The sequence below is a fragment of the Phacochoerus africanus genome, chromosome 3 (genome assembly GCF_016906955.1).
Source record: "Phacochoerus africanus isolate WHEZ1 chromosome 3, ROS_Pafr_v1, whole genome shotgun sequence".
Taxonomy (NCBI): domain Eukaryota; kingdom Metazoa; phylum Chordata; class Mammalia; order Artiodactyla; family Suidae; genus Phacochoerus; species Phacochoerus africanus.
Genome location: NC_062546.1, coordinates 194,091,401 through 194,118,721, shown reverse-complemented (window position 1 = coordinate 194,118,721; position 27,321 = coordinate 194,091,401). Strand labels below are relative to the sequence as shown.

At 44.4% G+C, this 27,321-nt stretch overlaps 1 protein-coding gene across 3 annotated transcripts in view; it reads left to right on the top strand.

Annotated features, from left to right (window-relative positions):
• COL4A4 (collagen type IV alpha 4 chain) overlaps window positions 1-27,321 on the top strand; it is a 139,802-nt gene that overhangs the window by 19,429 nt on the left and 93,052 nt on the right. For all 3 annotated transcript variants that reach the window (XM_047773662.1, XM_047773663.1, XM_047773661.1), the window contains exons 3-7: window positions 536-578; window positions 5,965-6,042; window positions 24,472-24,606; window positions 25,995-26,039; window positions 26,798-26,914. In XM_047773662.1, coding sequence (XP_047629618.1) covers window positions 536-578; window positions 5,965-6,042; window positions 24,472-24,606; window positions 25,995-26,039; window positions 26,798-26,914 — 418 coding nt within the window. The remainder of the gene's footprint in view (window positions 1-535; window positions 579-5,964; window positions 6,043-24,471; window positions 24,607-25,994; window positions 26,040-26,797; window positions 26,915-27,321) is intronic.

Here is a 27,321-nt window from a genome sequence, read left to right as displayed (position 1 = left end):
TTCCAATAAGGATGTTACTCCAGTTGGATTTCTCCCTCTCCTGTAAGACCCTGACCTACCTCACTCGTCCCTGACTTGTTCCTATTCTTTCCCGAACCATCTCCCCAGTCCAGGTGGGTTTCTTTCCTGCTTCCCCCTGGCTCTCTCTGAGGGCATCCAGACACCGCTAAGTCTCCGCACTGCCCTGGGCAAAGCTGCCTCCTTCCCTCTCTCTTTTAGTTTTCATTCCAAGAGCTGTCTCCCTTCACTCATCCATTTGGGTCTCACCTTCCGACTGTCCCCACTGGACCCGGCACAAGGAGGACCACACGAAAGGGGTGAGAGTCCTTCTTGACTGATGAAAAAGAGAAAATGTAGTGATGACACCCAGAGAGAGGGTAACATTTATCTCGTCACTGCTGACAGTCAGCTGGTGACAGCAACTTAGAGATTTTTTTAAAAAAAGCTTTCTGGCGTGAATTCTTTTGTTCTATTTTCTTTTTAATTTGTTTTGCAGGAAAACAAACAGTTATTCTACATTTTTGCTTTTTCATAGGTTGCTCATACTTATTCTTTCTTCCGTACAACATGCATGTGGGGTAAGTACCGTTAATGAGCTCTGACTGCATGTTGATAACTCACTTTACTGAATGCGTTATTTTTATTACATCTTTTTAAATCATTTTTTTTAAAGTGGAAGTATAGTTCATTTACAGTGCTGAGCTAGTTTCAGGTGAACTGCAAAGCGATTCAGTTATATGTATATATGTATATATTCTTTTCCAGATTCTTTTCCATTGTAGGTTATTATAGGTTATTATGTTGAGGTGGGTTCCCTCTGTGCCCACTTTCTGAAAAGTTTTTATCATAAATGGATATTAATTTTTTTCAAAAGCTTCTTCTGAATTTATCAAGATGATCATATGGTTTTTATTCTTCAGTTTGTTAATGTAATATATCACATTGATTGATTTGTGGATATTGAAAAAATCTTTGCATCCCTGGGTTAAATTCCACTTAATCATGGGGTATCATCCTTTTGATTTATTGCTGGAGTCAGTGTGCTAGTATTTTGTTGAGGATTTTTGCGTGTAATGCTCATCAGTGATGTTGGCCTATACTTTTCTTTTTTTGTGATATCTTTGTGTGATTTTGGTTTCAGGGTGATGGTGCCCTCATAGAATGAGCTCAGAAGTGTTCCTTCCTCTGAAGTTTTTCAGAATAATTTCAGAAGGATAGGTGTCAACTCTTCTCTAAATGTTTGATAGAATTCACCTGTTGAGCCATCTGGTATTGGACTTTTGTTTGTTAAGAGATTTTTAATCACAGTTTCAATTTCAGCTTGCGATTGGTCTGTTCATATTTTTATTTCTTCCTGGTTCATCTTGGGAGATTGTACCTTTCTAATAATTTGTTCATTTCTTCTAGGTTGTCTATTTTATTGGCATGTAGTTGCTTATAGTAGTTGCCTAAGGATCTCTTAGGATCCTTTGTATTTCTGTGGTGTTGGTTATAACTGCTTCTTTTTCATTTCTGGTTTTATTGATTTGGGCCCTCTTTTTTTTTGTTGAGTCTGTAAAGAGTTGTTGTCTCTAAAGAGTTAATAGGGTTTTTTTTTGTTTTGTTTTGTTTTGTTTTACCTTTTCAAACAACCAACTGTTAGTTTCATGGATTCTTTTCTATTGTTTGTCTTTATTTTATTTATTTCTGTTCTGTTTTTTATGATTTCTTTCCTTCTACTAACTTTGGGCTTTATGCATTCTTCATTAGTATACTTTTAAACAATTCACTCTCTGGAATTATTTTCTTATTTGTAAAATTGAAGAGTTGGATTAGATGAACTCTAAAGTTTCTTTTATATTCTATAGTCAAGACAGGTTATTTAATTTCCCATATATTGGAGAGTTCTTTATTTGATAACAGAGCTCTTTTTTCAGAGGGGTGCAGGAAGCAGCTGGGCCATTACAGGATTAATTAAGACGTATAAGACTAAATGTGAACATTTTAACTCTGGAGAAAGATAAACCTAGAACATTCCATAATAAGTCCTCTTTCTCCTGCTTCCTCACTAAAGAGTCTAAGTTATTGAACCCAACTTCAGACATTTCTAGGAACTCCTACAAGAGGCAGCCTGCAGTCAGGTTGGTCATGAGACAGCTGGACTGGTTTAAATCATGCCAGGAAACACATCCATCCTCCAGCTTGGATCCACCCAATCCAGTTTCCATGATTCAAGTCATTATAGGTCTTTTCAAAGAAAATCAAAATAGAAAGTTGCCCCCTTTTCTCCTTTCCCGTCCAGTCAGGAGCAGAAAGCATGTGACTTTCTGGAATAGGATGCCCTTGGTTCTCGGCTCTGCCAGGGATTCATCTCTTAGCCTATTCAAGACTCAGTTTTCTCACGTGGGAAAGAGGCGTAATCAAACCTGACCAACTTATAGTTTATGGGCATTTGCAAGCATCACTTCAAGTAGTGAACAGAAACGTTTGGAAATAGATGTGTGCGGGGTTTTTTTCCCCTCTTACTTGACTTTTCTAAATTCTTTTGTACTATATTCTTTTTTCTATCATAAAAGTTTACAGAGAGCTATATTTTACTTCCTTTGTTTCTTATGTCCCATTTGAGTGTGTATAACTCTGGAGCCAGATATTATTCTATCCTGGACCTCCCTACTACCTTCTGGTATGCAGAAATTCTAGAGATTTCAAAGATAGTGGTGTACTGTACTTGGGTTTTACAGGTAGAGATATAAGAAAGTTCCCATTGTGATTCAGCTAAGCGAACCCAGGTAGTCTCCATAAGGATGCTGATTCGATCCTTGGCCTCGCTCAGTGGGTTAAGGAATTGGGATTGCCGTGAACTGCTGCGTAGGTCACAGGTGCAGCTCAGATCTGGTGTTGCTGTGGCTGTGGTGTAGGCCAGAAGATGCAGCTCTGATTCGACCCCTAGCCTGGAAACTTCCGTATACCGCAGGTGTGGCCCTAAAAAGCAAAAGAAAAAAAGGTAGAGATATAAATTGATGGAGTCTGTAAATCTATGGAAGGCAATTTGGCAGTATCCATCAGGAGTTTAAATGCACATGCCTACTGGCACAACAATTTCCCTTTTCAGAACTTATCACACATATTTAACCTGACTTAGGAATAAAGATATGTTCACAAGAGTATTAGTTTAAATGCAGTATTTGGTAGCAAAAGAAAAAGAAAAGGGGGGGAAGAATAAGAACTGATTAAAGAAGGTATAGTACTTTGATGGGTAGCCATATATGGTAATTCAGAATGATTTTGAAGACATATGATTAAGTGAAAAGAGCAAGATATAAAGAAATATACCATTTGAGTAAAGATAAAAGAAGGGGAAAATCACCAGAAGAGTGTGTGCATATGTATTGTGTGTGTGATCAGTGTATAAATATGCTCATAAACACCCAGACATGGATTTGAGGAGGGGGAACTGAGGGCCAGAATTGGGAGAGAAAATGATGTCTTTTTCCGTTACACTGATTCGTACCGTTTGAATTGTTATCATGTGCATATGTTATTTGTTATTCAAAAAACCCCAATAAAAGTACAAACGCAGGACATATTATTAATCTGGAAATTAACACAGTATTTTCCCGAGCTTTCTAGGTAACACATATTTGTTTAAAAATATCCAAGATAAAACTGATAGTGACTTTTCTTTTTTTCTCTTTGAAGAAGAATAACATTGGTTTTTGAGAATGCCAGTATACCCCCAGTAAATGTGGTTTATACTTTTGAATGTTGACTTGCCTGAGATATTTTTTATCTCTTTGTAATGAGATCCTACAATCTGTTTTGGAGGTGCAGTTTCTTCCTCATAAATGCCTCCCCTCTTTCAAGTGATGTTTATTGGGATATGTCTGGTGTAGAACTTTGTAGAGACTAAAATCACTTCTTGTTTTTTGCTTTTATTTGTCCAAGTCAAAGCTTTATATGTGTTCCTTTATTAGAATTCTGCTAATCTACTTTAAACTCATTCTTCTCTGAAATGTAATTTTGCTACAAACATCTCAATGAAGCTTGGCACAACTCAGAAACAAACAAACAAACAAACAAACAAACAAAAAAAAACCAAAAAACAAACTTGCCTTTATTATCAAGCCATCTAATCAAATGACCTTCTTTTTTTCTCTGGTTGTTTTGATATTTCACTGAACACATAGTAATGGATCCCAACCTTAAATGAACCCAAGTGTTCAAACCAGTTATTTTAAGTGCTTTCCTGCTGTCCTGACCTGGCCTTGAGCATTTAAATTTTTTTTTAACCTTATCAGGGTTTCGGACTTAATGTTTCTACCTTCATAGATAACAATGTTACTCAAAACTCAAGAGGCATATATTTCTGAAACTTCAAATACGTTTTTAAACTTATATTATCTAATTGCTTGGCTCTTGCCAAGGTTTACATTTTTATATATTTTCGATGATCCATCAGAGGTGTGCTTATAAAGATTTTTTTATTAATGCTTAAGATTTTAAAAATTATGTCTTGACATATTTTTCAAGAAAAAAAGAGGTCTTAATTATTTGATTGAAAAGAAAAATACATGCTACTTAGACTCCTTTCCCTCTCATACATAATACATATACATTTTTATGTACACATATATTCATGTATATTTATGTACACAAGTATGTTTCTGTGTATGTATACAGGTCTTCTATCAGAACTGTACATGTTCGTTCAGTTGTTTTATGTTTCCCTATTACTTGTCAGTCTAAAAGCTCATGTTTAGTGTTGTTAGTTTTCAAAGAGGTGTGAGGTCCCATCCACACCCTCAGCTCCTGCATAGAGATCTGCTCTACCACCTCCTCCCTCCCAGTGGGCATCCCTGTCTGTGAATGGATGCTCATGGCATTTTCACTGCAGGTGCATCCTGGCAGCTGGCTAGAAAGATCTACTTATGGAGACAGTTCCCCTAGGGCTATACTTTTGCATTGAGGTGACTGATGACTCTTCCTTTATACATAATGAGGATTTGGGGGAGGCTGATTCTTCCCATGGGGTGTGTGTGTGTGTGTGTGTGTGTGTGTGTGTGTTTGGAGAGTGTTAAAGATAAGAAAACATGTGGGTATTGGGGTAACTCTTTAAAAAGAGTTGGAGAAAACCTCGCTAAAAGTGGGGAGAGTGCCCAAATTATTCCAGTTTGGGAGCTTTCTGGTTGAGAGACACATTAGAGAAGCCGTCTCAGAGTATCATCAAAACTGTATGAAGAACAAAGTTCCCATCATGGCTCAGCAGAAATGAATCTGACCAGCATCCATGAGGACGCAGGTTTGATTCCTGGCCTCACTCAGTGGGTTAAGGATCTGGCATTGCCATGAGCTGTGGTGTAGGTCTCAGGCACTGCTCGGATCTGGCATTGCCATGGGTGTTGCTTACGCCTGGGAACCTCTTGTGTGGCCCTAACAACACACACATACAAAATTGTATGAAGAACAATTTTAATCCAAGTCCAAGGCTGTGACTATAGCACTAACCCAGGAAGGCCTCCTTGGGGAACACATGCCCTGACTGATCTTGGAGGTAAAATAAGAGAGTCTTAGGAAAAAAGGCCAAGCTGAATAATTTGAGTGAAACACCATTATGTACATATAGTTTTCGCAACTACATAATTAACATTCAAAGATTTTTCGCAAGTTGGTAAGTGAAGTCTTACCAAGAGAGAGAAATTGCAGAAGATTCGGTTAAAGCAAAGTGACTGCAGAAATAGGCTTTGAAAAAAATCCTAGCTCCCATACACTTTTATCCTGCTCCCCTCATCATCAACCCTTTTATTATCAAGTGACAAGGTGACTGCTTTGCCTTCTTCTTTATCAATTTTAGTCTTTTCACAGATTCAGAGGTATACTCTGGCATTCTCATGTGTCAGATTATAGAGTGCTTGTTATAATGTGTACATGATGGACCCGGCGAGGCGGTGAATACTGGTAAACTAAATCAGATGCTTCTCTTTCTAGGGTGGAAAGAAGGTCATTGGTCCCTGTGGGGGAAGAGATTGCTTCCTTTGCCAATGCTTTCCTGAGAAGGGGTCTCGGGTAAGTGATGTAAAAACCAACATGGACATAGGAGGGGGAAAGAGAGGGTTACTGATTTAAGAGCATAGAGCTTCAGTTACGCAAGCTGAAACGCTCTGTAGATCTTCCATGCAACATTCTACCCATTGTCATTAATGACGTATCATTCACTTAAAATTTTGTTGAATCACCTTGTACAGAACGGGTCCTGGTACAAGGTGGCTGTATTGATGTTCATGTTGGAGATCAGCATTTTAAAGGCTCTGAGAAGTTCTGCAGTGAGCTGAAAAAAAAAACAAAAAAACAAAACTACTTAACTTTGTTTAAAGTAGCGTTTCCAGATGTATAATCACATGCCTTTCTTTTGAACAACACCCATTAAAATCCTCTGGAATAGTGTTATGTAGTCAAAGCATTTATCACACACTTCTTATGTGCCAGGCACTATTCCCTGTGTTCAAAATGCTTTAGTTCACCAACGCCTCGCAGTAACTCCCTTCCCATCTTATGGTACCAACTTTGCAGTGCAAAGACTTCAGCACAGAGCAGTTTAGCATCTTGTTCACGTCTCCCCAGGACGATCCTCTTGTCGGCTGCACTAGCTTCTCTGTCCTGAGATGCACAGTAACCTCTTGGTTGCAGTTTCTTGGGTCTCTTGAACATAGATTTATAAAGAACCTCTCTCATATATTCTGACAGTAACAGTTGGCAGGCACGAACTCCTCCATGATGGAGTATTAAATCCAACCATCCTTTGGATGAAAAATAATCCCACAGCCTTATAAGAAAGGGGTATGCATCAGAAGCTTTGGACAATTTTGGAGTCCAATCAGTGATCATTTTGAAGGGTGTCTAAATCGATCCCACGGGGCTGTGTGTGACACTCAAAACCCACCATTCAGTAAAGATCAGCCTACAAAGACACAAAATGTTACTTTTCTGAGAGAAGGGACCATATATTTCTCCCACAGCATCGCTTTATCTTCACACAGCAGTTGCATGATATGTGTGCATGTCTTTTGTCAAGTTCTTTGCTAAAAGCCGCTGTCTGATTCAACTTAAGTTATGGCACATCCCTTTCTGCTTCGACTCCTTGGTTTTTTTCTTTAGTACATTCAGAATTTTGGCGATCAGAATTCATCTTCATCTTTTTCCAGCTACTTTCACAATACAATTTAAAAACAGCATTTGCCTGGAACAAAGTTAGGACTCTAAAAACAAGCTACTTAAGAAGTGCTGTAGCTTTTTTTCATGTCAGTGTACACAACCTCAGGAAAAAAAGTCTGCTGTTCCGGTGAGGTTGTTGATATAAACGCACCAAGATTGTACAAATGGAAAAGAAGTAATCGGCGCATCTAAATTTTAAGACTCTTTGAGCTGGAGGCCCAAGAAAAATGGAATCACCAGCTCTGTGGCGGGAAGGGCATAAGGACACCACACGATACAGAGGGACAATTGCTTTGGTGAAGCCGGCTAGGTGTGGTCCTCCAATGTCATGAAATCCAAAGACATTTTTTTTTTTTTTTGGCTGTCACAGTGGGATGGAACAGGCCACTACTGGTTCCAGTGGGTCACGGGCCACAGATGCTGCTCAAAACCTACAAGGCACAGGGCAGCCCCACACCAAAGAACTATCCATTCTCAAGTGCCGGTCATGCCAAATGAGAAACAGCTCTAATCCCACAGCAGCACCATGAGGCCAATAGGATTATTATTTCCATCGGTCCATACAAACAATCTTGTATTTCCAAGAGTTTTAAATAACTCGCTAGGATGTGGAAGAAGCAGGAACCACCTCCGGGTATCTTGCCTCCATCCCAGCATTTCCCCCCATGATCAATGAGAAGAGGGTTACACATGGGTTCAAAGACCAGCTTAGTCATAACTTTGGGGAATCCCATTGGCCACGTGAATCTGCCCAAGCCTGAGTTTCCTCAGATTTGCAGCCTGGGTGCTTTGCCTCCTGTGTCCTTGGGCTGTTCAGCCATCCCAAGCATGCACAGAGGGTGCCCTGTGTCTCCTAGAACGCAGACTTCAGCGCTGTGGGTCAGGAGGGCTCGTGGAGGGGTGGGCTGCACCCTGCTGTCTGAGTCCCTGTTTCTGGGTGGTCAGGAAGAACTGTGTGTAGAACACGCATCAACCTCTGCCCTTCCTAAGACAGATGGGTCCCTTGCGAAGGCCGTAAGTTGCTGGTAAAGCTTTCCAGCTGGGAATTTGGGAGCGTGGCTTGTGCATAACCGGGAGATAGTTTGGGAGACAGCCAGCCAACCCACACACCATCTCTAGAGCTGCCGTGACAGCTCAAGGTGGCCTATAAAAATAGGAATATACTGAATTCCGAGGACTGAGGCTCTGCCTGGGGCGGCACAGCCCATGAGTGGAACAGCCAGGCGTTCCTAGGAGAGGTTGAATGAGTCAGTGGTTGGTTCCGCCCCAGGTCAAAACTGCTGTGTCTCCAGCGAGTGTTGGGGAGCCAGGCTGGGCGAGGGTTTCCACTGGAGACAGAACCTGGGGTTTGAGGTGGAGCTTGGATGCATCTAAGCCTGGGAACCAAGGAGGACACCTTCAGGGCCAACCTGTGCAGTCTCACTGCTGTACCACTAGAGGTCCTCAGTCTCACCCCAACGTGTGTTCTCATCTATGCCTGTTACCTCCCCTTCCACATCTCTTGCTGCACCAGCTGGGCTGCTCACTGCCTTTAGTGTATACAGTCTAGGAGTGTCCGTTGTGGCTCAGCTGCTTAAGAACCCACTAGTATCCATGAGATGTGGGTTTGATCCCTAGCCTCACTCAGTGGGCTAAGGATCTGGCATTGTCTCGAACTCTGGTGTAGGTGTCAGACACGGCTCAGATCTGTGTAGCCTTCTCTATCCTTTTCTGCCTCCATCTTTTCTGCCCTCCTGCCCATCCCAGCCAGTGCGGATGGCCCCTTCCTGAAGGCTTCTCGCACCACATCCTGTAGCTCTGTTTGGGTTCATCATGGATGTGTCTGACTTTTTTTTTTTTTTTTGGCCTTTTTGCCATTGCTTGGGCCTCTCCCGCGGCATATGGAGGGGGTCGAATCGGAGCTGTAGCCACCAGCTTATGCCAGGGAGGGCCACAGCAATACTGGCTCCAAGCCGCGTCTGCCACCTACACCACAGGTCACGGCAACGCCGGATCCTTAACCCACTGAGCAAGGCCAGGGACCGAACCCGCAACCTTATGGTTTTTAGTTGGATTCGTTAACCACTGAGCCGCAACGGGAACTCCGTGTCTGACCTTCTTGATTAGACTGTAAGCACGTGCTCCTGAAAGGTGGCGGTAAAATGCTATTCTGGCTTCTGACCCACAGAGGGCGCTCTATAAATATATGCTGCCTACTTTTTGTTTCTCCCCTTTTAAGAGCTGGGAGTCATTTCCGCTCCCCCACCCTCCAGTATTTCTTTGCGATGGTCACGGTAGATGGCCCCTCGTAGGTAGTTTATACACATAAATCAATAACTTAAAATTCAGACCTCAGCCTGGGCTGGATTTGCCCAGCCTGAGCTGGTGGGGCCAGCCACCTGCAGCATGTATGTGGGGAGACTGCCAAACCCAAGAGAAACTGGAATAGAATCAGTGGGGAGTCCCTCCCCTGAGTTCTCCCTCCCCTCAAAAAAAAAATTTACACCTGTTAGGGAGTATCTCACAGAATTCAGATTTCCTTGTGAATTTGGGGTAGAAATTAGCCCTTGAGCCACAGAAATGAAAATGATCCTGGAAGGACCTTGAGTCTGAGGATGTGATCCTGGAGATGGGGGTCAGAGCTCTCACTGGGAAATAAGGGTTTGTACTGGGGGCTGGTCCCGCCCTCGCAGCTCTAACCTATGGTTCTGTGATGTGAGAGTCTTCATCTGACTGCTACAACTTCCAAAATCCTTTGTGACTCTGCCTAACATTTCCCCAAACCTAATTAGAGTCTCTTTTTAAGAATATGAATGAGGTGGAAATAGGCAGGATCTTAAATTATTGTATATCAGTTTCAAAGGAGGAAGCTCTGTGTTTTATGTTTCTTTTTAGGGGCACACCAGTGGCAAATGGAAGTTCCTGGGCTAAGGGGCTAAGGGGCTAATTGAAGCTGTAGCTGCCGGCCAACGCCACAGCAACAATGACTCTGAGCCACTTCTGCGACGCTACGGTGCAGCTTGTGGCAATGCTGGATCCCTAACCCACTGAGGGAGGCCAGGGATCGAACCCGAACCTGAATCTTCACAGAGCCAACGATGGGTTCTTAACCCACTGAGCCAGACTCTGAGACTCCCAGAATCCCTGTGTTTTTGATGGATGTCTTCTTAACGAGGGAGATTACATGTCTTTACAGACTAGGATGGCATCTCGTATGTTCTGCTTTAGTAACAGAACCCGCTTGGTATGAAAGCCCCTTTTTATAGTTTTTTTTTTTCCAGAATAAAATATAGTTCTAACTATATATTGTTTTCCATTCAAGGGAGTCTAGTAACTTCTCAGTCAATAGAATTTTATAATTCAGCAGTTTTATAGGCGGTCAAATGTCTTCAAACTCAAGGTGTGTCTTCGTTTTTTGGTTCAAAAACCCAAATCACACATTAGGAAAAGCAGTCTTTCCTGTGGGGGCTTTAAAATCACTAAGGTCTATACAAGTATTTGGCCTGCAATATCGTTCACTTGTCCTGAGAGCTTGCATTCCATGATAAAAAGGAATTTCCTTGGGAAATTTTAACTCTCGATAACATTTTTTTAAATTCTTCAATTATTTGCACACAAAGTTCTAGAACTCAACCTCTTTGTCACGCACACAGCTGTGTGCTAGCACGCTCTATGACTGTGACCTGATAAATGTTTCAGAGCATTTATTTTCATGTCCCAAAGTTCGCTTGAGTCAATTATATGATCCTCAGATGGAAGCAAGTTCCAATGACCATGGAGAAGTTGGCCGATTTGGTCTGTCACCATCCCTTCGCATTTGGGGCCTCATTTCTTCTTTTTCCTGCCACGTCTTTCTCCTCCAAAAACCAAATCCCTACTTCATTGTGTCTTTCCCGGAGAATTCTCTGATCTATGAACCCCTGCCTGAGCCCATAGACCAAAGTGCCTTTGGGGGACAGCAGGTGACCTGAGGGGCCCTGGCAAGGGACCTCATCCTTAGGGACCCTGGGGATCTGGGCAGAGCATTGGTCATCAGAAGGCATCAGAATTTAGAATTTGGGGAAACGATAGTGCCTCTCAATCAAACACATTTCCTGGTAGAATTCAGCCCACCACCTGCCAGCTTGTAACTTGTTAAAGCGTTGCCCCGTCACGAATATTAACCTTAATTTTTGAAGAATGGAAAACTTGCAGAAGTTAAAAGACAATCTTTTATACCCGTGCATGAAGAAGTATTTCTAAACAGGTTGGGGAGAGGGAGGGTATGCACGTTCCCTGATCTGGCTTATTAATAATGTCACTAATAGCTGATGTCTTCGTAAGAGGAATGACTCCCAGTTAATTAAGGTGGCTTTCACAATGCCGACAATCTCTTTAATCTAGCATTTGTGCTGGAGAAAGAAGGCGAGAAAACCAGCCTATCTTTGCCTGCTCCTTTTATTACATAATTTGCCTGTGCTAGTTTCCAAACAGGCCAAGTGTCCAAAACCTCACCAGGAAATCCTAGTTGCAGTTTGGGTCTGAAGGTAGATTTTGGCGTAGCTGCCCCCGGTCAGCCACCTCACTGAATGGCCAGTGGTTGATGGCCCGGCCCTTAGGCCCCCGTGTGGAGCTCAATTCCATAGCAACGACGATTGCTGAGCTCTGCGTCCCAGTGTGAACCGCGGCCGGGCGGGCGCAGAGCTCAGCAAATGTGGGACTAGGCTGAACTCAAGAGGATCAAGGTCATTACCACGGTGGAGGCAGCCTGGCTGTTGGTGAGAAATAAGGTGCATCTCAAGGCTGGGCATATGCCACGCAGGAACATGGGGGTGGGGGTGGGAGTGGTGTTTGCGACTCTGAGAACACCTCTCTAGGGTGAGGGTAGCATCAGACTCAATTTTTTTTTTTTTTTTTGCTTTTTAGGGCTGCACCCGTGGTACATGGAGGTTCCCAGGCTAGGGGTCCAATCGGAGCTACAGTTGCTGGCCTACACCACAGCCACAGCAACACCAGATCCGAGCCGTGTCTGCGACATATGCCGCAGCTCACGGCAATGCTGGATCCTTAACCCAGGGAGCAAGGCTGGGGATTGAACCTGCAACTTCATGGTTCTCAGTCGGATTTGTTTTTCGCTGCGCCGCAAGGGGAACTCCCAGCATCGGACTAAATTAGTTAGAATGCTGACTTACAAACTTTTCAGGAAGGAAAAGTATATGTCTTCCTTTTCCAATCCCATGTTCAATAAGTTGCCAAGAATCCGCAGGGAAACAGCTGTGTCTCCAGGTGCTGTTTTGTTCATTCCTCATTCATACAGACATGAAGGCGCAGTTCATTCAGCAGATAACCATTCATTCAATTCCATTCATTCAGCAAACAGCTTTGAGCATTCGTGCCGGGCATCTGACCAGGCTGCGAGGCCCAGGGGATAAAGAGAATGGTTGTGAGGCCTGATGCTCAGAGCCCAGCAGGAGAGACAGATCCACCGTCCATCACCGTTGGGTGCCTGGGCACCTGAGGAGTGCCAGGTGTGGGGAGGTCTAGCTGCTTGGGATGCATCAGGAAAAAGAACAGATGAAGATCCGTGCTCCCTCTCCAGGTGGATACATTGCCCTAACTTGGCTTGACCCAGGAGGCTCTGTGCGTGGCGCCTGGTGCTGGGGAAGCTTGGACCTGCTAGAATCAGAGCTCCCCTAGTGATGGCCTGGGGAAAGCATGTCATGTTCGATCCTAGGGCTGCTATGGTGACCACAGACCCAGGGGCTTGAAACAACAGATATTTATTATCTCACAAGCTCTAGAGGCCAGAAGCCCACAACTCAGGAAGAGGTCACCGTTGCTGTACTCTCTCCATAGGCAACAGGGGAGCTCTATTCCCAGCCTCTGCCAGCTGCTGCTGGCTGCTGTTCCTTGGCTTGTGGCCACATCATGCCCGTCTCTGCCTCTGTCTTCACAGCGCCTTCCCTTCTGTGTGTCTGTATCAAATCTTCCTCTGTGTCCCTCTTCTAAGGATACTGGGAATGGCATTTGGAGCCCACCTGGATAATGCAGGAAAAAAACCCTCCTGTCAAAATCCTTAAGTGTATCACATCTTTTGCCACCTAAGGTGACAGCCACAGGCTCCGGCGTTAGGAAGTGGACATATCTTTTCGTGGCCACCATGGAAGGCACTGCAGATGTTTGAGCAGAAAGAATAGCCCCTACTCAGGCTCTGATGAGAAAAGGAGATGGGCTGGTGTGTTTGAGGGACCAACAGGCGTGAGGGAGCAAGTAGCACAGGACCAATTGGAAAAGCAGGGGCGGGTTATCTTGAGAAGTAGGAAGCCTTTGAGAGATGTTAAGAGTACTAACAGGTTAAATTTATTAAGATCTTTCTGGCTGCTCTTTGGAGAGTATAGTGGTGGGGCGGGGGTAGTACTAGAGAAAACCCACCAGGAGGCTACTGAAGTCACCCCAGTGACTCGGCAAGTGGGGGAGCGTGGATGTGGGGGGAAGCAGGTGGGTGTTGGGAATATTTGCGAGGCAGATGGGTGGGGAGGGGAGGGAGACTCTGCGTGGCCCGGTTGGAGATGGGTGGTAAGAGGTGCCCAGGACGCCCAGGGGTGGTGTGAGCAGCTGTGTTGATGGAGCCTTGTTGCCAAGGACCCATTGAAGGAATGGTTGTGAGTCCAGCTTTGGGGGTTGGTGTGTGGCTGGAGCTCTGAGAAGGGCCTGGGCCAGGGAGGGAGATAGAGGAGGGCTCAGAGTTGGATGCCCTTGACCCCACAGAGATGAACACATTTGCCTAAGAGAAAGGGAGAAGAGGGCAGGGCGGCCCCTTGGAGCTGCAGGGGGAATCCCTCCCCCGGAAGGAAGAGGAGCCCGCATAGGGAGACACAGACAGGAGAAAAGCCTGGGGAGGGCCAGGGGCAGGAACTGGAGCAAGGAAGGGGGAGGGAGAGACCCTCAACTCGAGCTACTCAGGGGCTCTCAGTGCTGCCTGTTCGGTTCCAGGAGTATGACGCTGAGCTGATGTTGCACCAGTTTGTCATTTTCACTTCTTTTTTTGACTGCACCTGCGGCATGTGGACGTTCCCAGGCTAGGGGTCGAATCAGTGCTGTAGCTGCCAGTCTACACCACAGCCACAGCCACGCCAGATCCAAGCCTTCAAGCTGTCAGTGACCTACACCACAGCTTATGGCAACACTGGATCCTTAACCCACTGAGCAAGGCCAGGGATCAAACCCACATCCTCACAGCCACTATGTCAGGTTCTTTACCCACTTAACCACCATTTTTAAAAACGGGAAAACCACTCTTCAATGATCTAGTTCCAGGGGTGCCCTTACTTATTGTTGGGTGGCAAGCCATGTTTTCTGGTTCTCAGTGCAGTGTTCTTTCCACTGCACCGGGCTGCCTCTTAAGGAAACAGCTGATCGTTTTCTTAAATGTCTGTATGAGATGATGGATATTCCCTCTGCTTATTGCGGTGTCACTTCATGACGTGTGGGAGTTAAATCATTGCGCTATATATCTTCTACTTGGACAGTGCTGTATCAATGACCTCTCGATAAAACTGGAAGAAAAAAGATATAGAAATCAAATGAAAAGGTATTAACAAATGAATTTTATCTGACTGCTTTGGAAGACCGCATTCATGTCCTGCTTATATTTATGAAAAAATAAATAATATTCACTTTATGTCCATTAAAAAAAATAAAAGAACAGCTGAAAATCTCGAGTCAATGTCATGCCAGGGGAAACTGACCAAAGTTTTCCCCTCACTGAGTGAGGTGAACTTAAGATATAAGAAAATACTCCGCCTCTGTAGTCCAGTGTCCTTGGTCTGTTCCCCTCTTTGAGTAACAGTTTTTTGTGTTGTTGTTGTTATTTATTTTATAATCCTTTGAGATCTTTAAAGCTTTTTTCCCTTGTGATAGAGGACTCAAAGGATTTAGGCTGCACGCCAAGGCCCGTTTGTGTTTAAGTGATGTTATAGTGTCACCTAGTGGCACAGTATTTGAATTACAAGCAAGCATTCAAAAGGCGGAGGGAGCCTGTGGAAGGCATCTTTGTCACTTTGAATTATACAAGTCCATGAGCGTACGTTTAGAATTTATACTGGGCAAAGCAGCAGCCAAGATGCTGGGTGGTAATAAAAATGAACATGGATCCTAGGTCTCAAAAATCTTACTGGAAGACATTACTACAAGTAAATGTTAATGAACAGAGCATGCACTGAACAATGAGAAATAGGTACTGAGCCTATACAGGTGTTAATTATTTGAGGGTGGATGTGAGATTGAAATTGATAAGGACTGGGGTAGAAAAAGGAAGCAGCAACTTTGAAGTCAGGGGTGACTCTGCTTCCCCACATGGTAGCCAAGTGGTCTAGGGTCCCTGGCTTCATCTTCCTGAGCCTCGGCTTCCTCCTTCCTCATTTGGGAACGAAAAGCAGCTACAGGGTGACTTTTTTTTTTTTTTTGTCTTTTTGCCGTTTTCTCGGGCCACTCTCTCGGCATATGGAGGTTTCCAGGGTAGGGGTCTAATCGGAGCCATAGCCACTGGCCTAGGCCAGAGCCACAGCAACGAGGGATCTGAACCACGTCTGTGACCTACACCACAGCTCACAGCAACGCCGGATCCTTAACCCACTGAGTGAGGCCAGGGATTGAACCTGCAACCTCACGGTTCCTAGTCGGATTCGTTAACCACTGAGTCACGACGGGAACTCCCAGAGTGACTTTCTGCTTTAAGGCTGTAAGGATCCCATGAAAAGAATGCCCAGCGCCATGTCAGTGCCCAGAATAGAGTAAGTCCTCAGTGAATGGTGACACTTTCACCATCACCGTGGTTATCATGGTGAGAGTTTTGGTTGGAAGAAGCTTGAATCCGAGCTTCAGTTGGATAAAGGCTGTTACTGCTTCAGGCACACAGAAGGCACAAGTGAAACTGGAGCAGAGCGTGCAGGTGTGGACCTGCAGGGACCAGGTGTGGCTGGGGTGGAAGAAGGTAGATTGTCCTCATTGCAGGTGTTGATGACAACAATGACACAGCACAGGGAACACTGCAGGGCAGTTGACAGTCGGATGTGGAAGTGGGGGAGGGGTGATAGGGAAGCAAGAGAGGCTGGTGCTGGGGTAACCCAGGTGAGAGGGCCAGACGGTGACCCAGGGCCTCCGAAGTGGGATGGAAAGAAGACAGACACCTGAGATTTCATCAAAGAAAGATGAGATAGGCTCGGTTATGGGATGGGCATGGAAGAGGAGGGACAGAGGGTCAGCCGAAGCCTAGATGGTAGAAGGAGCCAAGTCAGAAAGAGAAAGGCAGGGATGCTGGTCTGGGAGTGATGAGCTCAGCTTGTGACATGACGAGTGTAAATGTGCAGGGAAGAAGATTCAAGAAGTTTCTAGAAAACAGATACAGGGTGAGACTAGAAAATTAGATTTGAGAACCACAAATACTGAATACTGTTGTTTCCTAAAACAAACAAGCAAAAACCCAAAAAAACTTTGTTGGAGAAAATAGAGCACATCAAGATAATTTTTTTTTTTCTTTTTTGGACTGCACCTGCGGCATATGGAGGTTCCCAGGCTGGGGTCAAATCGGAGCTGCAGCTGCTGGCCTACACCACAGCCACAGCAACATGGGATCTGAGCCACGTCTGAGACCTACACCACAGCTCACGGCAATGCCAGATCCTTAACCCACTGAGCAAGGCCAGGGATCGAACCTGCATCCTCATGGATGCTAGTCGGGTTCATTACCTCTGAGCCACAACAGGAACTCCTCAAGATAAATTTTTTAAAAGTTTAAAAATAAGAGTTCCCACCATGGCACAGTGGGTTAAGACTGTCTGCAGCTGCAGCAGCTTAGGGTGCTGTGGAGGCATGGATTTGATCCCCAGGCCTGCTCAGAGGGTTAAAGGATCTAGCTGTGTAAGTTGCAACTCTGGCTTAGATTCAGTCCCTGGCCTGGGAGCATCTATATGCCACAAGTGTGGCCATAAAATGAAATGAAATGAAATAAAGTAAAATAAAATAAAATTTACAAATAAACTGAGGCTGGAAACAAGTGAACTGTGCCTGGAAGCCCAGGTGCATATGGTGGCTGGGCCAGGTGGCTGGGCCAGGCTGAGGCAGGAAGAGGTTTGGAGAGAAACTGACTGATCCAGGTACAAACTTAAGCTTAATATGCATGAGAATTTAAGTTATACCATCTTACTAGGCTTTCCTCATTTACATGGGGATGTTTATCTGCATCTCTCAGTATTGCTGGTTGGATTAAATGAGGTAAAGTATGGACACTGTGAAAAGTGCACCACCAAGCTTAAAAAATAAATACCTTCTGGAGTTCCCGTCGTGGCGCAGTGGTTAGTTAACGAATCCGACTAGGAACCATGAGGTTGTGGGTTCGGTCCCTGCCCTTGCTCAGTGGGTTAACGATCCGGCGTTGCCGTGAGCTGAGTGTAGGTTGCAGACGCAGCTCGGATCCCTCGTTGCTGTGGCTCTGGCGTAGGCTGGCAGCTACAACTCCGATTAGACCCCTAGCCTGGGAACCTCCATATGCCGCGGGAGCGGCCCAAGAAATGGCAAAAAGACAAAAAAAAAAAAAATACCTTCCCCTTCCTGGGACACTCTTGATGATCAAAGTCATGGCCTAAGAAGCCAAGAATGATTTAGAAGTTTTGGTGTAACTGGTGTCATAAAAGCATCCTTCTTATTCGTGTGTGTGTTGATTCCTTTATTTATTCATTAATTTATACTTCCTCGCAGTGATTCTCTGGTTAGGAAAGACCAAGAGGTAATTGCAGAAAAGGTTTGACTCTACGTGCATTTGTCGTTGTCTATCTGTAGCCATTCCCCTCCCCCCCACCGCTAAAACAACAAAGGATTTCTTAGATTTTTGTCATTCCCTGTAGGGTTTGATCTGTGGAGGCAAGCAGATGAGTGGGAACCCAAAAGGTTGATTTGAAGAATTTGGGGGAAAAAAAACATTTGGTTTTAAAAATATACTTTCTCTTTTATTTATTGGGATCAACTACCAAGTTGTGAAATAAAAATAATTTGATCTTAGCCCAGCTCAAGAGCTGTTCCTGACACAGATGATTAACACGGGGGAATCCTAAAGGAATGTTCTGGCCCCAGAGAGCCAGGCCGGCGTGGGATTCCATGTCCACTCGGATGGCCTTCATCCTTTATTTGTACAGCTGGCCCGAGCCCCCAGCGCGACTGTAGCCACAGTGGGGAGGCACACAGAACAGGTCTGATGACACCGTGTTGGCCTGGCCTTTGGGTGGAAAGCGATGACCCAGTGGCTTCCCGTGGCATGCCAGAGCTTCCTCAGCTGTCAAGCTGATTGTCATTTCTGGAGTCAGTGAATCTGTTTTCTGACTTCACCGTCTCTCACTGAAAGTCATATACTGCAAAGGCAATTCCATCCACATAGTAGCAAAAAAAATTTTTAAATCAGTTATCTTACATCTGAAAGCCAGCCATTCCCCTGGGCATTTTTTTTTTTCTTTTTGCTATAGCAATCCATCACATACCCTGGGTGGAAGGTGCACAGATAGGAATGGAATATTTCTTTACAAAATTTTTTTAAAGATGTAAAATCTTGGTGTTTATTTAATGGTTCCATAGTTAGAGAAATGTCTTTTCTGGGCTTGTTATTTAAGCCTGTTTATCCTGAAGTTAATTCTAGTATCACCTGATAGATTAGTCAGCTCAAATATTTACTGGTAAACATAGTGTTTTCTTTTACCAATCCCTTCTGTTGCGTAAAATAATTTAATGAAGGTGGAATTATTTTCTACATCCCTGTAGATAAATTATTTACTCCAACTGGGTGAATGCAAGATGGCTATTTCAAGATTGGTAATTGGGAAGTTTTTGTGAGCAGCTTTCTGATAGATTCAATAACTGTTACGCAGAGTTTAATGGACTTCTTTCAAAAACTTATCCTATAGTAAAATCCCTATTCATTGGAAAAAAACAAAACAAAACAAAACGGCACTACATATAAAGCAAACCACAGTCTTCCCCATAAAATGTAGCCCTTTAGTGCTTTTTGTTAGTTTTTCACCTGCAAAGTAGTGTGGTTGTTGGCCAGAAGACAGAATGATGACTGTGTTGGAGTTGGACAACAATGCATAGTGACATTGCTGCTTAAGGACCACAGCTCTGCTCACCCCAAACTGGAACATCTCAGATCCCCATTAACTGGCCTGCTCTCAGCCAGTCTTCTGGGGATGGGAGTTCAGGGAGAAAGCAGCTCCTTTTCCTCCTTTCCAGTCTTCTCTTGGGTCGAGTGGGTGCGGTGTGAGCATTGTCGTGTTAAGTATTTATTGTTCTCTGCCTTTCTTACATCAGGGCCTCGGGCACCTAGACTCTGGCTTCCAGGAGGTCACAGTCTGGTGAGTGTGGGGTTGGCAGTGTTGTGGTCCATGCACGTGGGTTGGAAAAAGAAATTTCCAGCATAGCAAGGTGAAAGAAAGAAGAGTTTATTGAGATAAGAGATGCTGCTAGCACAGCAGGATGACTTCCTGATGATCAGGGAGAGCCAACCCCAAGTCCATGGTTGTACCCATTTTTATAACTCAGATGACCAGCTGACTGGTTGGGAAAAGAGGGGTCTTAGGATACACTTGCTGGTATAGGTTGCAGGTGTATCAAGCCCTACAGGGGTGGGGTAAGGACCTAGTAGGGGTAGGAAGGGGTAGGACAGGGTGCTCAAGATGGGGGAGGGGGCATTACAATATGGGTGGGGTGAAGCTAAGGGTCTGGTAATTCTTGTCTTGGCCAGAGACTTTGAGTTCTATCTCCTTGAAGAGACCTTGAAGTCCCACAGGGGGCATACAGGCAAAAAGTGTCATTATGGAGATATCTTGGAGAGGCATCTAATTCTGAAGGGTACGGGGTGAGGGAGACTTCCCAAGGGAGGAACTGAGAGATGACTTGCACAACCAGGGGGAAGACACACTTGAGGGACAGGACACTGAAGTCTGTACAAGAATAGAGCTCGTTCAGGAGTTCCCATCATGGCCTATTGGTAATGAAGCCAGCTAGTATCCACGAGGACTCGGGTTCAATCCCCGGCCCCCGCTCAGTGGGTTAAGGATCTGGCATTGCCGTGAGCTGCAATATAGATCACAGACACACGCAGTGGGTTAAGGATCTGACGTTGCCGTGGCTGTAGCGTAGGCTGGCAGCTGTAGCTCCTATTTGACCCCTAGCCTGGGAACTTCCATATGCTGCAGGTGCAGCCCTAAAAAAAAGACCAAAAAAAAAAAGAACAGAGCTTGTTCAGAAATGGCCACAATGTCAGCCTGACAGGTCAGGGGTAGGGAGGGGCAAAGAATTTAATAATGCAAACAGCCACCCCAGAGTTATTTATGTTTGAGTGTTTTCAATGGCACTTGCTCAAATTGGGACACCTCTCCATACTGCATGGAGTTTTATCATTCCTGCCACCGAGCTGAATATTTTCACTCCTTTTTGTTTCCTCCCCAGAGTTCCGTCAGCTCCTTGGACCCAACGTGTTTGAAACAAAACACGTTAAAGTTTATAGCTTTATTGGTTTTCCTTTCTGTTGCCCTTTACGTTTCAAACATGCTGTTTTATTTTCTGTTCAAACGTGCTCTTTTAAAATAATACATTATTGCAAAAGTACAGCGATTGCTAAAGATAATTTCGGAGTTTTGCGGAGATTGTGTATAAGACAAAAAGAAAATTTCCAAACTTGATGAAAAAGCAGTTATTTCTTGAGGCTTATATTGAGGGGAAATGGGAGCTTTTAACCAATGGTTATGAATCTAAACCAAGTGAGATTAATTAACACAAGCAGAAAAGGTCAGCTGAAGTCATTATTTTTTCTTGCTTTTAGATGGTAGTTTAGAAATTGTGCAATAATCTAGAGTAAATTGATATGCCCTCAGTGTGTCCCCAAGTGGCTTGTGCCCGGGTGATTATATTTTATATTGCATTGTTGTCTTTTTTGTGACACATGTTTATACATTTAATATTCTTTGGATATTCTAAACTTTAGTATCTTTATGGCTACTCAAGAAATAGTAACTATTATAATGATGATGAAAAAGCCTGAAGAGAAGGGAAAGTACAAATAAAATACGATTTTGATGCATAAAAGTTAGGCAAATGTGAAAGCTTATTGATGTTTCTCAAGTCAGTGACTTGATGAAAGAGAAATAGTAATTAAACTTTATTGTAAATGACGCATGTGCTCATGATAAGATGCTCATGCAACAGAATGTATCATTGCCCTGGCTTTGGTTCCTCACTCCTGGCACATGACAACTTGCCATTCCTTGTATATCCTTCTAGAAATATTCATGTATAAACATGTATTTAGAGAAAATGCCTATTTGTTTCTCTGCAAGTGGTATCACATGACATTTGTTTATTTATTTATTTTTGTCCCCCCTCACCTTTTTAGGGCCATATCTATGGCACATGGAAGTTCCCAGGCTAGGGGTCGAATTGGAGCTGCTGGCCTATGCCACAGCCAGAGCCACTCAAGAGCTGAGCTGCATCTGCAACCTACACCACAACGCACAGGGATCCTTAACCCAAGGAGCAAGGCCAGGGATCCAACCCAAGTCTCCATGGATACTGGTTGGGGTTCACTACCACTGAACCACAGTGGGAACTCTGACATAAAATTAAAAAATAAAGAAGCTGAGGAACAGAGGGCTTAAGAAAGATCCCCAAGGTCACACAGCTAGTAAGTGTGGGCCTGGGTTTCACAGGAAGGTGTTGACTGCAGAGCCTGGACACAATCATTCTGTTTCCTCCTCATGAGCCTCCCAAGGATGTGCTCTATCAGCCCAGAGAGACTGACCTTGCTCTTTTTTTTTTTGGTCTTTTCTAGGGCTGCACCCGCAGCATACGGAGGTTCCCAGGCTAGGGGTCGACTCGGAGCTGTAGCCGCCGGCCTACACCAGAGCCACAGCAATGCAGCATCTGAGCCGGATCTGCAACCTACACCACAGCTCACAGCATCGCCAGATCACTAACCCACTGAGCGAGGCCAGGGATTGAATCCACAACCTCATGGTTCCTAGTCAGATTCGTTAACCACTGAGCCCCGACAGGAACTCCCCGACCTCACTCTTTAATGACCAGGCTCCACGCAGGTCTAAGGAAAGAGCCATCCAGAGGGAACGTTTGCACCAGGGCCCTAGAGCAGAGAAGAGCAGCATGGCTGGGGCATAATGGGGGGCGGGGGTGGGCAGGCACAGCACAGCATGGGATGCAAGGGAATCTGGAGTCGCTCCCTACAGGGCCTGGAAGGGGACGATCGCAAGGTTTATTCTACATGCAGCGGGAAGACAAGGAGAGCTTAAAAAGCAGGGCCTTACTGTGATCTGACTGCTGCTTTAACGTCACTTGGATGCTGGGAGGGTAAGAGGGAGCTAGAGAGCCATTTAGGAGCCTGGAGCAGCAGCCTCACTGCTGCTGGTCTGCACCAGTGTCTTCACAGCCAGGCAGAGAGCAAGGTGGGAAGTTTCAGATTTATGCTGGCAGTGAGATGCTCAGAACTGATCATGGTTAAATGCAGGTTGGCAGAAAGAGGAAGGTCAAGGGTGATTTCCAGGATTCCGGGTCAAGAGGGAAGATGGCTGGAGGATCAGATTTGGGGTAAAATCAAGAGTTTGGAATTTTTTTCTTTTTTTCTCTTTTTGCCTTTTCTAGGGCTGCTCCCGCGGCATATGGAGATTCCCAGGCTAGAGGTCTAATCGGAGCTGTAGCCACCAGCCTACACCACAGCCACAACAACACGGGATCTGAGCCGAGTCTGCAACCTACACCACAGCTCATGGCAACGCCGGATCCTTAACCCCCTGAGCAAGGCCAGGGATCGAACCCGCAACCTCATGGTTCCTAGTCGGGTTCATTAACCACTGCGCCACGACGGCAACTCCAAGAGTTTGGGATTTTTTTTTTTTTTTTTTTAAAGCTGGAGGTACCATTGTTTTCAAGGATCTGTTGAGAGGGCAGCTATGTATGATCACTGGGAAGTTCGAGAAGCTGATGCTGAGACATAGAAATGGGGATATTAGGATCCCACAGCATTTAAAATTTCAGTCCTGGAAGGAACCATGCATGTAGGGGTTGTGGAGAGAGAGAAGGGGGCCTGGGGCAGAGGAGGGAGCCACATCGTGGGGGCCAGGGAAGTATGCCCCTCTGAGGCCAGCCGTTCCCTCCTTCAGAGGAGAAAGAACTATAAGATGCTCTGCCATGACTGAAGAGTCATTCATTGCATCAGTGCAACGGAGAACAGGCTTGGAGGGAACATCTCTTGGTGCCAGAGATGTTCCCACTGTGGACTTAGGGGGAGAACTAAGCTCATGGAATTTCTTCACCTAAAATAAGAGGTGTCCAGAGTTCCGGGGTGGCAGTGGGTTAGGGATCTGGTGTTGTCACTGCTGTGTCGAGAGTTTGAACTCTGGCAGGGAACTTCCACATGCTGTAGGTGCAGCCAAAAAAAATAAAATAAGAGGTAACCTTTTTATTCATGGAGAGAAAGTGGGATTGCATAAACATAATGTGGCATGGAGAACATGCTTCCAAACTATGAATAAGATATTTGATAAGAGCAGCTAAAAAGACATGGTTTCCCCTAGAAGTGTAGATAAATCCATTGCCTTTTGAAATAAGTCAAAGATCTGGCAGGTTTTCCTCACTCAATTTGTGTCACAAACATAATAGTAAGGAGACTTCGGAGTGTGTGTGTGTGTGTGTGTGTGTGTGTGTGTGTTTAGGGGCAAACCTGTGGCATATGGAAGTTCCCAGGCTAGGGGTCGAATCGGAGCTACAGCTGCCAGCCTGTGCCACAGCCACAGTGACGCGGGATCCAAGCCACGTCTGCTACCTACACCACAGCTCACAGCCATGCTGGATCCCCAACCAGCTGAGTGAGGCCAGGGATCAAACCCGTGTCCTCATGGATCCTAGCTGGGTTCGTTACTGCTGAGCCACAACAGGAACTCCAGGAGACTTTGATTTTTAAAAATTCCTTCTTTCACTAAATAACCCAAGATTTATAAGTGTCGGGGACAGAATGAACCTAGTAAGAGAGCTGTAATCAGTTTATAGATGTGTGTACATGCAGTAATTCAAATTTATTGTACAGCTTTGATTCAGATTAGAAAAGGCAACTGCTTCTTTTTAATAATAATTAACTGGTCATTTGTGCTTCTGTTATTAGAGTTTGTTCCATCTTTAATTTTCCAGTCTTGAGTAAACCCAAGTGACCATATATTGGTGTTAGAAAGCATTACTGAGGAATCATCCACCCTTCACCTTTTTAATCCTTCTTCTTAGGGTCAACCAGGACCACCAGGGCCACAGGGTCCTATTGGACCCCTGGGACCACCAGGACCCACTGGACTTCCAGGAGAGAAAGGGATGAGAGGTGACAGTGGCCTTCCTGGAGCAGCAGGTGACAAAGGTGATAAGGTAAGCGTCTTCCTTTTCTGCATTTACTTATTTATTTGTCTTTTTAATTTTAGGGCTGCACCGCGGCATATGGAAGTTCCCAGGCTAGGGGTCAAATTGGAGCTGCAGCTGCCAGCCGACGCCACGGTCACAGCAATATGGGATCTGAGCCGCATCTGTGACCCACACCACAGCTCATGGCAACACCAGATCCTTAACCCACTGAGTGAGGCCAGGGATAGAACCCGTGTCCTCATGGATACTAGTCAGGTTCGTTAACCACTGAGCCACGATGGGAACTTCAGGTAAGCTTCTTCTTAAGTAAAAGATTCATATTAACCACTCACCAGCATTACTACACTGGACTTTCTAAAATCGCAAATAGTATATATATTTGCACCTTATAATAGATTAAATCTCAACACCTCTTCCATAAACAGCCCTCACTCCCAACCCCTTTCCAGAGGAGCGTGCCTTTCTGGATCTATTCTAAGCCCTTAAATCCGTGAATACCCAGTGAGGAGTTGTGGTCTTTCATGACTTTAAAAAAAAAAATCTAAATAATGTTCTATGTATCATGTCAAGCCTTTCCTTTTTAATCAACCATATGGCTTAGAGATTGTTCTATATCAATTTATGTAAATTGAACTTATCTTTTCAAAAACACTGTATAGTATTCCATCACACAGATAAAGCTATAATTTATTCCCTGTTGATGAGAATTTGAGATTTTATTCCAATTTGGTGTAGTGCAAGTGTGCAGAAACAGTCCTGTAAATTACCTGTGTTTACATTTAAGAGTGTCTCTAGGGTAAATCGATTCTGAGAAGGTGAATTTCTAGTTTATATGGTATTGAATGTATTCTTTGAACTGATTTTGCCAAGTTGGCTTCCTAAGTATGGAAAGAAAAGCTCAAAAGGTTGAGTTATAAATGTTGGCATTTGAGCTCATCAATGTAAAAATAGGTAACACTGACTGCTAAAGGTTTTTTTCTTATTATTATTATGGTGTTTTTTTTTTTTTGTCTTTTTAGGGCCGCACCTGCTGCATATGGAGGTTCCCAGGCTAGGGGTCCAACTGGAGCTGTAGCCACTGGCCTACACCACAGCCACAGCAACGTCAGAGTCAGATCCGAGCCGCGTCTGCGACCTGCACTACAGCTCACAGCAACACTGGATCCTTAACCCACTGAGCGAGGCCAGGGCTCAAACCCATGTCCTCATGGATACTAGTCGGGTTCATTAACTACTGAGCCAGGACAGGAACTCCCTAAGGGTTTTTATTTTTAAAAAACAAGTCATTCATTATTAAGGTGTTTAAGTCAGTCACTGTGTAAACTAATTAAACTAGGACATTAATCTAATATTTAGTAATCTTTATAGGTTTGTTTTATTTTCTGGGATTTTAGGGTCCAACCGGTGTTCCTGGATTTCCAGGTTTGGATGGAATACCTGTAAGTATCCTTAAGTTTTCTTTTTTTTTTTTTAAAGAGGGGAGAGACATGCATTACAGCCCTTAAAATCATGTGTTCAAAAGATATGTATGTGTATATGTATAACTGACTCACTTTGCTGTACACCTGAAACTAACACAACATTGTAGGTCGACTAGACACCAACAAAATTAAATAATTTATGTAACATATACAGTAAACTTTATTTTCTCCTTTTAGTGAATGGAAGGGTGCTTGCAAGTTTTGTGTAATAACTCTGACCAAAACACTTTACTTGAACAGCAAGGTTTTTAAATGGATTAGAGAAAATTATTTCAACATGAGTGAAATATACTTGTCGGGTCAAGTACAGTGTTTTAGAAATACGTGTATACTCATTATGAAAGTTTTTGTTTGCTGGTGAGTCCTAATAGTGGGAGTGGGCTTAAAACTCTCCTTTCTAATATGAAAACCAAGCAAAAGAAAAGAAAGGCATTTTAGAGGCTTTATATGTCATTAGAGTCTTTGTAAATCTTTCAAGGACCATTTCCTCCCAAATCTCCCCAAATACTCCAAACCAAATTAATTTAAATTGGAGTGTATTAACTAAATGTATTTATTTTTGCTATGCTACATAGTACTTGTGAGCAGGGGAGGAAATTTCACAAAATTAAACATGTGAGTCACAATGGCCATAATACGGGGATCCATATACTGTATAACTTTTTGTCATGGTAATTCTTGCAAAAATGCTTCACCTATGATTTTGTTTCCTGTAGGGGCACCCAGGGCCTCCTGGATCCAGAGGCAGACCTGGCATAGATGGCTACAATGGCTCAAGAGGTGACCCAGGCTTTCCAGGAGAAAGAGGAGCTCCTGGCCTAGAAGGCCCCCCAGTAAGACAGCTTCAGCTCACCCTAGTGGGACTCTTAGGTGCAAAGGTTCTCCAGTGGGAACAGACTTGATGGGTTCATGAAACAGTTATTACAAGCGTGCCGGAAGCCTGGTGAACAAATGGCGGTGGCTGGAGGTTGAGGACACGGTTGGGCAGGATCTAGAAGACACGAGGCCTTGGGGGTTTCTTTTCCGTGCCATGGGAAGGCACTGGATGATTTTAAAGATGGAAGTGATGTGGGGTGACTGATGTTCTAGCAGGATGTTCCCGCCGGCTGTACAGAGAGTGGACAGTAGGGAGAGGGAGCCAGGACCCCCGTTCTCAAAACTTAGGTTGTGTATCAGACAGGGTTCAGGGCAGACGCATAAACCCCTCTAGGTGTTTTGTGCAGAAAGGGATTGAATACAA